At 62.4% G+C, this 15,094-nt stretch overlaps 2 protein-coding genes across 6 annotated transcripts; both read right to left on the bottom strand.

Annotated features, from left to right (window-relative positions):
* Window positions 1-45: 45 nt before the first annotated feature.
* On the bottom strand, window positions 46-3,864 carry DNASE1L2 (deoxyribonuclease 1 like 2). The gene is given in 8 exon segments (XM_070460246.1): window positions 46-1,167; window positions 1,530-1,781; window positions 1,892-2,009; window positions 2,011-2,184; window positions 2,264-2,347; window positions 2,442-2,530; window positions 2,648-2,845; window positions 3,090-3,864. Coding segments are annotated over 7 exon segments (915 nt in total). The 5' UTR covers window positions 2,792-2,845; window positions 3,090-3,864; the 3' UTR covers window positions 46-1,113.
* A 101-nt stretch (window positions 3,865-3,965) lies between these two features.
* On the bottom strand, window positions 3,966-13,497 carry E4F1 (E4F transcription factor 1). Of its 5 annotated transcripts, XM_020908599.2 has the most exons (14): window positions 13,228-13,497; window positions 10,784-10,932; window positions 9,762-9,867; window positions 7,244-7,437; window positions 7,029-7,149; window positions 6,767-6,919; window positions 6,506-6,675; window positions 5,980-6,189; window positions 5,627-5,735; window positions 5,266-5,483; window positions 4,925-5,123; window positions 4,709-4,851; window positions 4,577-4,639; window positions 3,966-4,499 (listed from the first exon to the last, which is right to left on the bottom strand). In XM_020908599.2, the coding sequence occupies exons 1-14, from the start codon at window positions 13,382-13,384 to the stop codon at window positions 4,143-4,145; spliced, it is 2,349 nt and encodes a 782-aa protein (XP_020764258.2). In that variant the 5' UTR covers window positions 13,385-13,497; the 3' UTR covers window positions 3,966-4,142. The 5 variants fall into 5 exon arrangements, with proteins under 5 accessions (XP_020764258.2, XP_070316346.1, XP_020764254.2 ...); XM_070460245.1 differs by lacking the exons at window positions 10,784-10,932; window positions 13,228-13,497 and adding an exon at window positions 10,332-10,759 and having other exon boundaries at window positions 5,627-5,732; XM_020908595.2 differs by lacking the exons at window positions 10,784-10,932; window positions 13,228-13,497 and adding an exon at window positions 10,332-10,759 and having other exon boundaries at window positions 5,989-6,189.
* Between the last annotated feature and the right edge of the window lie 1,597 nt (window positions 13,498-15,094).

Here is a 15,094-nt window from a genome sequence, read left to right as displayed (position 1 = left end):
CTATATCTTATTTCAGAATGATCTAGCAAGAAAAAGTCCAGACTCTTTGAAACAAAGGTTTTACCCTTTAGTATAATTCAGGCCAATTAAATCTTGCCAAAGATGAGATGCTTCGAAAACCAACCTCATCGGGTCCCTGTCAGTTACACTGTGTACCCCAGTTCTGCGTGTCCCCCACCCTTGGGATGGGCTTACCCCAGGCGCAGGCCACTGTCCTCCCTGGCCAACCTTTGCCCAGCGCAGGGCTCCTGAGGAGGAAGCTACCAGGAAGGCACCTTTGAAGGGGCTGTACCACAGTTGTTGGGGTTCTCTGGGCGGAACCCTCACCCAGCCTGCCTGCTCACCAACGAGGGGCTCTCCACAAGTCCCAGGGCTGCCAACCAGCTTGGGGCAGGGGGACAACCTTCCTGACCTCCCCCCACCAACTGCAGTGCTGGGTGGGGCAGGACCCTCATACCCACAAGTGCTGCTAGAGGCCTGCAGACCTGGGAACCGGGGCTGGAGGAGGATCACTGAGGATTGGGAGGGTGGCCTTGCACATCCACGCGCCGTGTGTGTGAGAGCACTTACCCCATGTGCACTCAGTTCAGGTGCTTGGAAGCACTTAGTTTACACAAAGAGCAAGAAGCTTCTGCCAGTGAGCACAGGCACTGTCTTCTGGAGCCAGCCCAGTCTGGACATGGTTGGTTCCCAGCAGAAAAGATGGTGTGGGCAGGCCAGGCTGTCCTTGTCCCCTAGGTGGGCTGGGACCAGGGATCTGCTGGTTGGCAGGATCAAGGTCTGTGTACCAGAAGGGCTGAGCCCTAAGAAGGGACCTGGAGGAGTCCGAGCCCACATGTGTGTGGGGCCCTGGCTGAGCGTGTGCTGTTTATTGAGCTCAGTTGCGTGCCCAGCATGCTGGAAGGGGTTTCTCACAACCTTATGAGGTAGGTGGTGGCAGCCCATTTCACAGATGGGGAAACGGGCTCTGAGCGGTCCCATCACTTGTCCAGGCCCAGCTGCCCGTGCCCTGCAGCCTTGCTGGGGGTTGGCTGGCCACGCTGGAGGAGTCCTGTGGGGCTTGCTCCTGTGGCCAGAGTCTGCAGGCTCTGCCCCAGCCAGGGCCCGGGGCTGTCAGTGGGACTTGAGGGTCACCTCCACAGGAAAATGGTCACTGATGGCCAGAGCCTGGAGGGAGAAGGGGCCAGCCTGAGACCCTGCTGAGCAGCCACCCCGGGAAACTGCCCCCCACCCAGGGAGGGGCCCACTGGGGGGTCCAAACAAACCGCTGCACCTGGGGGGAGGCGTTGGCGTCTACGCCAGCTGTGGCCTGTGGGTGGGCTGGGAGCACAGTCTCAGGACCCCACTCCAGCGACGTAAAGAGCTTCCTGCACTGCCACCCCAGGTTTGTTCCATTCGACCAGACCTGAACCTCTAAGGGCCTTTTCTAGAAACGCTAGAGAAAAGAGGGGAGTGCCTGGTTCCCTGAGGTTGGGATCTGGGTCCAGCACTTCCTTCGCCCCCGGTCCTACCCCGGCCTCAGCACTTGCCTGAGTCTGGTCCAGGCCGAATTCCTCCTGGAAGTCGTGCACAGTGGCTGACTGATGCTTCAGGCTCTTGCGCAGGCGGGAGCCACAGACCACAATGCGGTCGTAGGCGCAGTCCGAGTTGCCCACCGTAGTGTCAGCACTGTCCGGGATGAGCCATTTGAAGACCTCGCTGCTGCGCAGGCGGATGGCCGGCCAGTCCTGTGCTCGCACGTATTTGCAGTCGGCATTGAAGTCGCCCAGAAACAGGATGTCCTGCGGGTCACGGCGGGGCCGAGACTGAGGCTCTGTGGCCGACCCAGGAGCACGCCTCCCGGGTGGGGTCGTGGGGGCGGGGCAGGGCCTTACGGACAGGGGGCACTTACATCGGTGCCCCACTTGTCAATCACGTCCAGGTACACGTCGTAGAGCGCGTCGATCTCGGCCACAGCTTGGTGCGGCGCCGCGTGCAGCGGAATCAACACCAACTCCATGGCTGCTGCAAGAGGGGCTGGGTGTCAGGGGCCGGCGGCGGGGGCGGGGCCGGCGGCGGGGGCGGGGCGGGGGGGGGGCCTCACCGCAGCCGGGTGCCGAGAACTTGACCACGAACGGCTCCCGGCTGAAGGCGTCCTCGGTGTCCGGGTACTGGTACGTGTCCACGACCGACACCGTGTCCTTCCTGGAGGCAGGGGGTAAAGGACGGGTGGGCGCCGTGAGCGGGACCCCTGCTCCGCCCGCCCCGTGGCCCCTCCCCTCACCTGTAGACGAACAGGTACATTTCCTTATACTGGTCCCGACCCAGGGGCTCACTGCTCACGAAGCTGTACTCGTGCCTGGACACGCTGCGGAGATACGGGCCGGGCCTGGGGTCAAGGCATCGCTCCGAGACCTGGGGTCTGGGCCGGGGCTTCCCACGCTGGACCCTGCCAGCCGCACCTGTTGATCTGCTCCATGAGCGCAGACACGGCGCTCAGGTCGGGGTCTCGCACCTCCTGCACGAGCATGACGTCATAGCCAGCCAGGATCTGGGGGAGGAGCCAGCAAGTGCGGGGGGGGGGGGGGGGGGGGGGGGGGGGGTCAGGCGCGCGGCAGTTCAGCCCGAGGAGCCCAGCCGCGACCCCGCCCCGGGCCCCCAGCCTCACTTGCGCGATGACGCCGCCGCAGCCCGGGTCTGACACTTTGCTGTCGCCGAAGCTCTGGATGTTGAAAGCTCCGATGCGCAGCGCCTGGGCTCCGGCAGCCCCCAGCGCCCAGAGCGCGGCCAATAAGGTCAGGGGCCCGCCCATGGCGCGGAGTGGACGATCGTAGAGGGACAGACACGGCCGGGCGTGAGCGCGGACCTGAAGTGGGTCACACCAGCCCATTCTTCATCTTGGCCGTGGGGACCCAGGGCCGGGTAGGTCCTGCCTCCCACAGTCTGCCCGCCGCAAGGCACCTCCGCCCCCTACTGCTTTCCAGGTCTCCCCAGGGTGCTGCTGGGTTCACAGCCTTGTTCATTCTCCTCCTCCACAGCGAAACTGAGGCCCCAATATTGAGAGTCCATTCCCATCCAGCCCCCACTCAGCACTCCCACACTGAACGCACCTGAGGGGTGTGGATAGGCTCAGGATCTGCGTCCCAGTAGAGGTCTGAGGTCCAGGCTGGGGGTGTGTCTGTGAGACAGACTGCAAGGGCTGGTGCAACAGCAGCGCTGGTGCCCTGGCTCCAGGGGTATTTGTAGCCCTGGCCCAGGGAGGCGCCAGACTGCGCTGCGTCCCGCCCCCTCCATGAAGCTTGTGGCTGTACTCCTGGCTCTCACCTCTCATCCTACAGAGGACCTCCCCCCACACACAGGGGTGGTGGGGACAGGGAGGCAGGACACCCCCCCTGAAACTGATCTGGGGCCCCCATACCTATCAGAACAGGGGCTTAAGACGGCTCTGCCAGCCCAAAAGCTGCATCGAGACTGGAAGAGGGCCAGCCATGCCCATAGTCCAGGGCTTGTTCTTATCCCCACCCCTGAGAAACTAGGTCACCCAGAATCTCCCTCAAGCTGCATCCCTGCAGGGAAACTAAGGCCACCCAATCAGGAAAGACCAGCCCTGTTTACAGCCCAGCATCTTCTGCTGCTTCTCCACGTCATCACTTCAAGGACAAAGCCGAGACTCCTGGCTCTCCCGGCCTCATTCCCCAGCCCCAGGATCGGAAGCTGGCAAGCAGTACCCCCACCCACCCACTTCGATGGGCCACAGGAAGCGGGGGTCACGGCTCCAGCTGAGCAGGGCAGAGGCAGGAGGCTGCCTGTCCACATGCCAATGACACCTACACATCACCAAGGTGCCGCCAGCCCCGTGGGAGCCCTGGGTGGACTGGCCAGGCACCAGAGCCTCGAGGGTGGCCTGGGCAGGCGGGGACTGCCCCAGAGGGGCACTGCCAGACACCAGTCCCTGAGGTTGCTAATGCTGCAACATCACAAGCGGCGGATTTTCACATTTTATTGTAAAGCAACCAAAAACTATTTACACTCCCACGTCGCCTCTCAAAGTCTGAGTTCTAAGCCCCTCTTGCCTGTACTCAGCCAGGCAAGCACGGGCAGGGAACCCAAGGTCCTTGGCTCCTGCCCCAGACCGGCCCGCCAGCCCCTGCAGGTGCCCGTGCTTAGACAATGACCGTCTGCACCTCAAGCTGGCCCTCCGGGGAAGCAATAACCAGCTCGCCGGCATGCTCCAGGATCTCAATGTCCTCTGACGAAACCATGGTCACAGTGGCCTGCTCAGCGCCACTGGTGCCTGAGCGGGCAGTGAGCACAGTGCCCTCGCTGATGGCCGAGGCCAAAGTCATGGCCACCTGCTCCGTCAGGCTCTCAGGGGTGGCGATGGTGATGGTGTCGGCCGCGGCTGCCTCTGGGCCCAGCCGCGCCTCCTGGTCCATGGTCACATTCTGCACAATGATCTGGTGCCCAGTGCTGGCCTGGTGCACTATCTGCTGCACCACCTTCATGATGTGACTGTCCACCTGCGGGTGGCCCACGGCTCAGCCCGAGTCCGATGAGTGTGCCAGGCCACCCCTCTGCCCATCCCCCAGCCCCTCACCTCCGTCTGGGTGCCCTCGATGATCTCCGTGGCTTCACTGGTCTCTGCATCATCTGCGGTGGCCTGGATGGGGGTCAGAGGTCAGCCCTGCCCACCCCAGCCCTCACCCCAGCCCGGCGGGCCCCCGCCCACCTCGATGATGTACTCCTGCGTGTCAGCTACCACGGACGAGAACTCGACCAACACGGTGTGGGGGTCCTCGGTCAGGACGGCAGCGGCTGCAGCGGGGCTCTCCTCAGACACCAGCAGCTCCTCCACCTCCAGCAGGCAGCCCCCTGTGGCAGGGAGCTCAGTCAGCGCTGGTTGTGGGCACCCCTGCCAACCCCACCTGCCAGCTCCCGGCCCTACCCTTGGTCCGCAGGTGGCGGTTGAGCGTGCCATGCTCGGCAAAACCACGGCCACACCTGTAGCATTTGAAGGGTTTCTCGCCCGTGTGGTGCCGCACGTGCCGCACCAGCGAGCCCTTCTCCCGGAAGCCGCGGCTGCAGAACGGGCACACGTGCGGCTTCTCCTCCAGGTGCGTCCGGAAGTGTACCTGCTGGGCATTCTGCGGAGACCGCCCCCCATCAGGGCTGGCCTGGCCTCGGCTCAGCCAGTCCCGAGGGCCCAGGCCAGAGCGAGGGGGCAGGGAACCAGGGACAGAGCGGGCTCAGGGAGTGGGCAGCCACAGGCAGGGGTCCAGGGCCCACCTTGGTCTTGTAGCGCTTGCCACACTCAGGACAGGGGTAGGGCCGCTCGTCCGAGTGGACACGCCGGTGGCCACGGACATGGGCGATGGTCTTGTAGAGCTTCCCGCAGTCCCCGCAGCGGAAGCGGCGCTCATGAACATGGACCTCCTGGTGCTTCTTGAGCAGGTAGGCCTTAGGGAAGGCCTTGCCGCACTGTGGGCAGGTGAAGGGCCTCGGCCCTGCAGCCATGCTCCACGTCAGGCTGGGACAACCACCCGAGGGCCCCCACCCTAGCCAATGGCCACCCTGGCTGCCTGCCACCCACCCAGAGGCCCATCCTGGCTGCCCACAGCTGTCCAGGACCAGCACCCCTGCCACCCACCTGCATGGCCTCTCTTGTGGGCCTCCAGGGTGGCCACCGTTGGGAAGGTCTCACTGCACTGAGGGCATGGGTGGGTCCTGGGCACAGACGAGGCCTCGCCAGCCACCTGCTGGGGGACCAAAGCACCCCTCCAGCACCCATTGTGGCTGTACCCCATCAGCAGGGCCAGGGCCACACCGAGGCACCCCCACCCTGGGAGGCAGTAAGCAGGTCAGGGGATGAGTCACTGCACACGGTGAGGAGCTTCCCACTGCCAGGGACGGCCAGGCAGCCAGCAGCAGCTGGGTTAGTGTGTGACTTGGCACCCCAGGTCCAGCCCCCCAGAAGGAGCCCACCGTGGGGCAGGGACCTACTGTCTCCACCTGCTCCACCTCCAGCAGCGGCAGTTCCGGGGCAGCATCTCCGGGCAGCTGAGGACTGGACACGGTGGGGGTGGCTGGCCCCAGGGTTCCCTCCTCCCCGGGAGCCCGCTCGAGCACGATGCCAGAGTTCTGCATGGCCTGGTGCAGAAGGTTCTCGCGGCTGCCCTCGCTGGAGCAGGGAAGCTCCTGGGGGCCAGGGGGCTGCAGGGGAGGCAGAGGGAGGGGGCTGGCCAGGCGGTCCAACATTCGACACCGCCTGCTAGCTCCACAGCAGGCTGCCCCCAGGCCCTTTGCATACCCCGCGCCTTCACTCGGGAAGACCCCCCACACCTGCCCTTGCCCCCAGCCCACTCCCCCTCACCCCTCCCTGCTATGACCTTGGTCTCTCATCTCCCTTCCCCCGCAACCAGACTGAGCGCAGGAAGGCAGGCCCAGGTCAGTCCCATTCCCAGCAGAGCCGGCACCCAGAACAGGGCCCGGACTGAGCAGACAAGGGCCGCCCCTGACCTGCCCCCACCTCCGGGGCGAGGGCCTTCATGCCCAGGGGAAGCTCTTGCATCTGGACGTGGACTTCATGGATGACGGTGCCCTTGGCATCTGTCACCAGGTGAATCACTGGCGACGTCTCCATGGGCTCGCCTGCCACCGATGACGGGGTAACAGCCCCCACAGTGGAGGCGCTGGACCCTTTAAGGCAGAACCAAGAGAGCCCGTGAGGACACACGGAGGAGGGTAGTACCAAGAGCAACCAGGGCCGGCCGGGGAGCCCCCGGCTGACCTGCAGGCATGTCCTCTTTGCCGACGACCATGTCTTTGCTCATGCTGAAGCGGATTTTTTCTGTACACGGAGTGAGAGACTTCAGGTGCCGGGTTAGTGCCCCCGACTCCCGGAAGCTCTTCCCACACTTGGCACACTTATAGGGGCGCTCATCTGTGGAGAGAATGGTGTCAGCCCCGGCCTCACACCTCCAGGAGTCGGGGGCCACAAAGCCCAGGTGCCGAGCCCCGGGGTCAGCGGCAGCGCGCTGTGGCCGGCTCACCTGTGTGCCTCCGGTGGTGCCGGATGAGCGAGCCTTTGGTGCGGAAGGAGGCCCCGCACAGTTTGCACTCGTGGTCTTTGCGGCTGCTGTGCGTGACCATGTGGGCCTTGAGGATGCTGCCCTGTGAGGGAGGGGCGGCGAGGCTCAGCACCACCCAGCGAGGGAGGGGCTGGAGGCCCGGCTCCCCACCGGCGCCCCCAGGCCCGGGGCCTCACCGTCTTGAAGGTCTTGTGGCAGAGCATGCACACGTAGCGGCCATCCTTGTTCACCAGCAGCTTGACCTGGGCCTGCTCACCCTCCGCAGAGAGCCCGGGCCCCCGCCGGCTGGGGCTGCCTGGGCCCTCAGCCACCACGCTGTCCCCCGGCTCCGCCTCTGAGGCCACAATGACCTCTTTGATGTGTCCGCCTCCTGAGGAAAGGGAGAGCGGCCTGAACCCCGGGATCCACTGGCCCTGCTGCACTCGGATGGAGCCCGAGGACCCTGCTGGGGTCAGGGGGGTCGTCTCGACCGACCCCAACCTGGCATGCGGCACCTGCTTGGCCAGAAGGGATGGTGGGAAGGGGTGCTCCAACTCCACGGGGCAGCCAAGAGGAGCTCCAGGCCTCCGGAAACAGTTAGCCAGGATGTGAACACAGACGCCCTGCCCCCAGCCAAGAGGCACGCAGGACAAGACTTGCACAGGCTTCCTGCCGTCCCCAAGGGCGGCCATGTGCCGGTGCAGAGGCAGTGGAGAGGCCAGCCTGCCACCCTGGCTCCTGCTAACGTGAAGAGGAAATGCCCCTGGGACTGCCCACCAGCATGGGTTTCGAGGCAGGCAGGCCAGGGACCCGCCTGGAGAGCGATCGCTCCAGACATGCCTGGGACAGTCAGGGCGAGGAAGCTGGGCTTTTGCAGCTCTCGTGGGTGTTGAAGAAATGTGACAATGTGCAAAACTAAGCTGTAAACACACTTCACTATTTCTGCTCATGAAGATGACGTGTGGAAAACGGCTATGAAGCCGCTTCTTAGAAACCATCTCACTCAGGCCAGCGTCGTGTTTTGACAAGCCATTCTTCCAAAACAGAATGGAAGCTCCGTGACTCAGAAACAATTAAGGCGTCTGTCATTCCTGCGGGACTGACAGCCTCCCTCCACCCCAGATGCGCATTCCTAAAAGAACAGGGCCTTCCACCGGGCTCTGACCTGAGTCTGACTGTCACACAGCAGACGGAAGGGTTGGAGACAGGGGATCATGGTTGCCCCAGGGCCAGAGATAAAAAGCAAGTTTGGTCTCAGGGAAGAGGCAGGGGGCCTGGAGTGGGTATCTGGAACCTGTGTGGTCCCTGTGAATTATGCACCGGCCCTGCGAGGGCTGAGAACCATCCTGGCATGATGCCAGCAGCTGGCAGCTCAGGACTCTGGCCTGGGCTCCAGATCACTGAGCCAGGGGGACATCTGGGCCACCCAGGACGTCTGCAGAAGGGAAACTCCCAGGGTGCAAGAGAGGCAGGGGGTGCCCAGAGAGGAGCCCCTGGAGCGTAGGGTGGGCTAGCTGGAGGCTGGGTGGCAGGCAGGGCCTCCAGGGTGCTAGAGCCTGGAGGTGCTACCTGAATCTAGGGCATGCGTTTCTCCACATGACACCCTCCCACCCAGAAACCAAATGCCACATCAGGGCTGGAGCGTAGCCCTGCCCAACACATCCACACTCCTGTCCTGGAGGAGCGGCAGGCAAGCGTCCTCGTCCACAGGAAGGTTGGGGGAAAGGCGGCATGGAGACAGGGACAGGTCCCACGGCCTCCCTGGGGAGAGGGAGGATGCCTGCTCTGAGGTCCCCGTCCCCCAGGCCACCTCCATCCCTCTTCCTGCCCCAACTGGTCCCCAGGGCTTCCCAAGGCCAAGTTCTCCCTGTCACCCAAACCTTCCTGGCCAGCTACCAACTTGCATCCCTGCCGCAGCCCCTGCCCGTTCCCTTCCCCACCTCCAGTGGCATCAGGCCAACCCAGCCTCTCCGCTGCCAGGCTCACACCCAGCCACCGGGCCCCTCAGGCTGCCCTTTGAAGGGCCCAGCAGCACGCTCCCTGTCCCCTGTAAAGGGGCATGTGACCCCATCCAGACCTCTCAACGCCCCCTCTCCTCCTGCACATCAATGAGGCACTTCAGCTTTAAAAAGCCATCAAAGAGCCTGACTTGGCGTTGCACGCTCTTAAAAGCCAAAGCCGTGTGGGAATTAGGGTGGGAATTGCCAGAGGGACGGAGCGCTGGGGAGATGACGGCCAGGGTCAGGCAGCAGGTCGGGGCTGAGCCAGGGCGCCCACATGCACCCCGGTCGATCCTCCAGAGCCAACGGTGGGTGGGGAGTAGGAACCGGGGCCAGGGTGGGGGCTGGGAGAAAAGTGGGGAAGATTCGAGAAGGACCAGGGCAGAGAGTCTGGGGATACAGCAGGGGAGAGCAGCCAGCTCGTGGTCTGTGCACAAAGCGAAGATGCCCCGAGGCCCAGCGATCCCCCGGGCTGCCAGGCTCTGGCTCCCCCTTTCTGGGCTTGGTGGGGCCTGGTGCCCAGGGCTCACTCCTCCGGCAGGCCCTGCCCTGGGAAGGCGCACACAGGGCCCCAGCCCCTCCTCGGCCAGGCCCTGCTCCCGGGACAGCAGACGGCCACGGGCAGCAGAGATCCCAGCCCTGCCCATGGACGACTACCGGGTCAGTGGCTGAGAAAGCTGCGCGTGCACAGCCACGGAGGGCCAGACCGACTTACCAACTATGTCAGGCGAATGGCTGATGTCTCCCGCGAGCGCTGCCGCCTCCACCACGATGTGGGCCACAGTGATGGGCTCCTCTGAGCCCGCTGCTCCCGCTGCCACCTGCCATGGGGCGGGGGGATGGAGGAGACCCGTCTTCAGGGCTCTAGGGCTCAGCTGTGGGTCCACCTGAGGGCTCGCATCTCCCCCGCAGAGCACTGCTCCCTGTCTGCTCCCAGCCTGAACCCCTCACCCTGGGCCCAGCAGTCAACCCCATCACTCCAATGCCTCCAGCCACAACGGCCCCACGCAAAGCCCTGAGCAGCCAGGGGAGGACTCCAGGATGAAGTGACCAGAAGCTCCAGCACAGCTTCTACAGAGAGGAAGTGAGGACCTCCACCCACCGGCCCAGCCAGGGGGTCAGGGAAAAGGGCTCCCAGGGATGTGGGGCTGTGGGCCCTCCCGAAGAAGAGGACACCCCTGGAAGGGGCAGGAGAGACCACAGGGCAGAGCAAGATGACTCTAGGCCCCGTCCTCGGGCCCCCCGGGGTGACCAGAGGCACTGACTTCTCTCAGAGTGTCCTCACCCACTTCCATAGGCTTAGGATGTCGAGAGTGTCAAGCCCATGAGGGTGCCATGGGTACACACGCTGTGCAACAAAGGTGGCCGTTTTCACGACAGAGCCACACTTCGTTTGTGGGATCCCCGGGAACCTCATGTGTAGGCCAGGAGGGCAGACAGAGGACAAAAGCCATCGTGACGTCCCTGAGTCACGACGGGCCCTAAGGAAGGAGAGACCCCAGGCCCCAAAGCGCAGGCTCCACACAGAGGCTGCTGAGCAGGCCGGCATCCCAGGCCGACCAGGGGAGCCCAGAACACTCCCCACCCATGACCGGATGCCACCCTCTGCCCGTCCCCATGTCAGAAGGACCCAGCTGCACGGGTGTGTCCTGCCACGCCACCACCTCCTCATCCTGCTGTCAGATGAGGGGCGGGGACGTGTGTATGCACACCTGTGTGCAATGCAGGGGGGCTCACCTCCCGACCCAGCAGCGCGGCCGCCGGGGTGGCGGGCAGGGCCTCCTGAGGCACCCGCTGGCAGGCTTTTTGGAGCTTATGCTGAACGAAGTCCTCCAGGGCAGTGAACTCTGCCTGGCAGCGGCCACATCTGTGCACGTCGTCCTCATCTGCAAGGAGCCCACGGTCAGGGGGACTTGGGGGGGGGGGGGCTCTGGTCCTAGGCACACCCAGCCAGGGGTGGCATCAGAACCAGGCGCCCATCCCAGGGAGAACTGCACACGGGAGGGGGCAGCCCTGACCATCCACTTGGGCACCAGGGTCCAAAGGTCCTACTTCAGAGAGGAGGGCAGAGAGGCCCAGGGAGCAGGTGGGAGGCAGGGGGATTCAGCCATGCTGGTTTGGGAACTGGGGAGGACCCGGGGTTCACATGTGCCCTTGGGCATCTCAGCAGCCATGTCTGGGTCTGTTTCATCATCTGTAAAATGGTCCGACTTGGTGTGTGTACAGCTCCAGCTGAGAGGCCAGCACCCAGCAAACATGGGAGAGGTGAGGCACCAGGACCCATGCCCACTCTTTCCTCACTCTGACCTGACGCTTCACTGGTTCCAAGCAGGCAACACCTCCCTACCCTGGTAAAGACGCCTGGGGGGGCTTCCCAGAGGGGCTCCACACTCCAGGGCCAGGGGCCATTGCCCCCGAGCCCCTCACCATCTAGGCTGACCAGCCAGTCCCCGCCCCAGGTCCTGCAGGACCTCTGGCTCACTGAGTTCCTTACAATGTGCCAGGCACCTCCCTGGGGATATCACCCAATCCGACCAGCACCCTGAAGAAATGTAAATGACTATTCCCACTCCGGAAAAACAAGCTGAGATCAAGGCTACCCTGCTGGTGAGTGTTGGGGCCAGAAAGTAAACCTGAGGGTCTACCCCAGACACCCTGCTGTTTGCACCAAGGGATGGGAGATGTTCCTTCTGTTTTTGTAAAGTCTGTCCATTCCCACCGCCTCATGTGCAATCCCACGTCAAGGTCAAACCCAGGCTGGAGCACAGAAGGAGCCCAGCTGATGCCTACTGAATTAATGAACAAAGGGCCAAACCACAGCCGAGACTCGCCCACAGAAGGCCACCTGGCAAGGGCGGTCACCCCCCAGATGGCACACAGTCACTGGCCAAGCACTGAGGTGCCTCCACCCTCCTAATCCTCCCAGCCCACTCACCGAGTCTGACTCGGCACCAGCGTGTTGCCATTAAAGAAATCCCCACCACAAAGGGGAACACTCCCAGCCCTGTAACCCTGAGAGAAAGCCCTGGGCAAGTCCAGCAGGGCACAGCAACCTCCAAAGAGACCCCTGGGTGGGTGGTACTGCCCCTTCGCACGCGAATAAGAAGGAGCAAGGAAAGACGTACTGAGAATACAAACCCTATGGGAATAAAGACCACCGTCCCAGTATCACCAGCCCACCCCTGCCTGCCTGGCCCAGTCTAGAGTCTCCTGGGACAGGCTCAGAGGCCAGAGACCAGAGCTCTGGCTCCGAAAGTCATCAGCGCCCCTGTGAATGCAGCCCTCATGGGTCCCCAGAACTGCTCTCAGAGATGCACGTGCATGCTCTCCTTTGAGTCTCACCACCATCCTACCAGAAGACAGAGCCCCAGAATTTAAGGGAGTGTGTTGAGGGGTCACACAATCCTGGCATCCAAATAATACTTGGTATTAAATAACTGGGTGACCTGGTCATTTTCACATCTTTGAACCTCAAATGTCCTCATCCACGAAATGGGAATAACAACAATAACAATAACAGCATCTAGGGCTGGCTTGAGAATGAAAAAGGCTGAGGCATGATGAGTGCTCCATACATTATCATCAACACCGGTGTCTCCATTCTGTAAGCGGAAATGGAGGCTCAGAGAGGTATGTGGTCACCTGCGCAGGATCAAACAGCTAGAACGTGGCAGGTCTGGGGCTGGGCGGCCTGCTGCTTTGCAGCACTGGGCTCGGCCACCTGCCTGTAGGTGCGGGAGAGACCCGAGGCCCCGCCCTCCCAGAGCCTCAGCCACACCCCGGCCAGGGCCCCGGTGGCCTGTCAGGTGAGGTGGGAGGGGGCGCAGCGGAGGGCAGGGCCCTGTCTAGACGCAGAGACAGAGCGGGGCCGGCAGGCGGTGGAGCCGATTGCCAAAGTCTCCACGGACAGCCCGTGTGGCTCGGACACCAGTGAGTATCCGCGGTGGGCGCAGAAGCCCACGCCGGTGGTGATCGGCGCCCCGCAGGGTGAGGCCCGAGGGCCTGAGAAAACCAGAGGGCTCGTGGAAAGCTATGAGGCGTCCCGCGGAGACCCACGAGATCTGTAAGGAAGCTGGCCTGGGAGGATGTGTCGCGCCCGCAGCTCAGGCCGTCGGGGCCTCCACCAGCCAGGCTGAGCCGCCCCCACCCCGGCCGCGCCCAGCCCTGTGCGGCCCTGTTACCTTCCTCGCTGAAGGGCGCTGGGAGGCCGAGAAAGCCACCAGGAGCCAAGGCTGCCGCCGCCGCCGCGACCCCGCCCTCACCCGCTTCCCGCCCGGCTTCGGCCCGGGCTTCTGCCGTATGCGCGGCCGTCACCCGCACTGCCATCGCGCCCTCCATGTCGCAACGCGCCGCAGGAAGATGGCGGATTTACGACCGTGTCGTCATAACAACGGGCCGCGCCAAGGCGAGCGAGCGAGAAGACGAGAGGTGGACGACGGGGCGGGGCCAGGGCGGGTTTGACGGGCAGGCGGCGGGGCGCCGTGCGAGGGTGTGGCCTAGAGGCGCAGAGGCGGGACCGAGCTCTGAACCAGAATAGCCGGCGGAACTGCCGGGAGACGAGTGGTTACGGTGCAGAAGACTGACAGGCGGAGGGGTGGGGCCACGCCTGAGGATTGAAATGCTGGGGCTGCGGTCCGCGAGCGTCGTTTAGGCGCTAGAGCCTGAGACGGCCAGTTTTGATGGCGGCACCTCCTGCTCGGCCCTGAGTGCTTTCCGCGGCCGGGATTCGAGCTCCAGAGGGCCGCTGCCGGGACACTGCCCCAGATCGGACCGATAGAGTGGCGCTCGCTGCCCGCCTCCGACCCACTCGGATGGCAGAGCCTCCCTTACTGGTTGACTCAGTCCAAGGACAAAACCCGAATTGGGGATGGCTTCACTAACTCTTTCATTCATTTGTATAGTTTTCAAGTTGTAATAAGTACACATAAAATATACCGTTAGTGACAGTACCTTCACAATGTTGTGCAACTATCACCAACATGTAGTTCCAGAACGTTGTCTTTATTCCAAAAGAAAATCTGTACCCACTGGCAGTCACCCCTCATTGTCCCCTCCCTCAAACCTCAAAGAGCAAACCTCTTTCTCTGTGGATTTGCATTTTCTGGACATTTCGTGTAATTGGAATTTTACATATGGTAATCTTTTGCATCCGGTGTCCTTTACTTAGCATGATGTTTTTGAGGTTCATTCAGGTTGTAGCATGCAGCAGTACTTGTTTCTTTTGATGGGTGAATAATATTCCATTATATGAATAGACCAATTTTCATTTTGCCTATTTGGGTTGTTTCCACCTTTTCTATGATTGTAAATGGTGCTGCTATGAACATGAGCATACAAGTTTTAAAAATTCTTTTTAAGGTAGTATTTAAGTAGTTTTTTGAAGCTAAGTGTTTTACAGGATTTTCTCATTGAAGATACCAATCATCCCCATTTTGAAGATGAAGAAACTAAGGTGCAGAACTGATGGAACACTTGCCCAAGTGCTGGCCAGAGGTCTAACTGCTGGCCAGAGGTCTGTCCAGAGTCATGGGCTAGAAACTCAGAGGGTGTGTTCTCTCAGCTTAGTTATTCTCCGTGGCTCAGCTCAGTGCTGGATTCAAGACTCAGGTGAGTCAGACCCCATTCCCTCCAGGAATGCCAGTCTCTGGGGAAAACCAAGCACAGACACAAGGGCCCGGGCAGAGAGTGGGCAGCTCTGCCCCAGGAAGGGCACCAGCAGAAACATCTCCATTCTGAGGCTGCCCAGCTCAGGAACTGAGGACCCTTCTTCACCTGGCAGGAGCTAGGATGTGTGAGACACAGGTTAGATCCCCAGAGGTCAGGCCAAGGTAACAATGGGGCTGCTTTCTGCAAGGGGCTTGCTCACCATTGCAGGGGTTTAAGCAGAGGGAGTGACAGTGTTTCAGAAGGATCCTTCTGACTGCTGGGCAAGGAAGAAAGATGTCTCTGAGAGGGACAAACAGGAGGAGCAGGTGGGTGCTTCTGCTGCAGGAGGCATCTGGGAAGCACCCGCACCCGGGAAGGACACCTCTCTTGAGGATGTTCTGG

The sequence above is a fragment of the Odocoileus virginianus genome, chromosome 33 (assembly GCF_023699985.2).
Source record: "Odocoileus virginianus isolate 20LAN1187 ecotype Illinois chromosome 33, Ovbor_1.2, whole genome shotgun sequence".
In the NCBI taxonomy this organism is placed as follows: Eukaryota; Metazoa; Chordata; class Mammalia; order Artiodactyla; family Cervidae; genus Odocoileus; species Odocoileus virginianus.
Note: the sequence above shows the minus strand (reverse complement) of the source record. Positions and strands in the feature narration are given on the sequence as shown.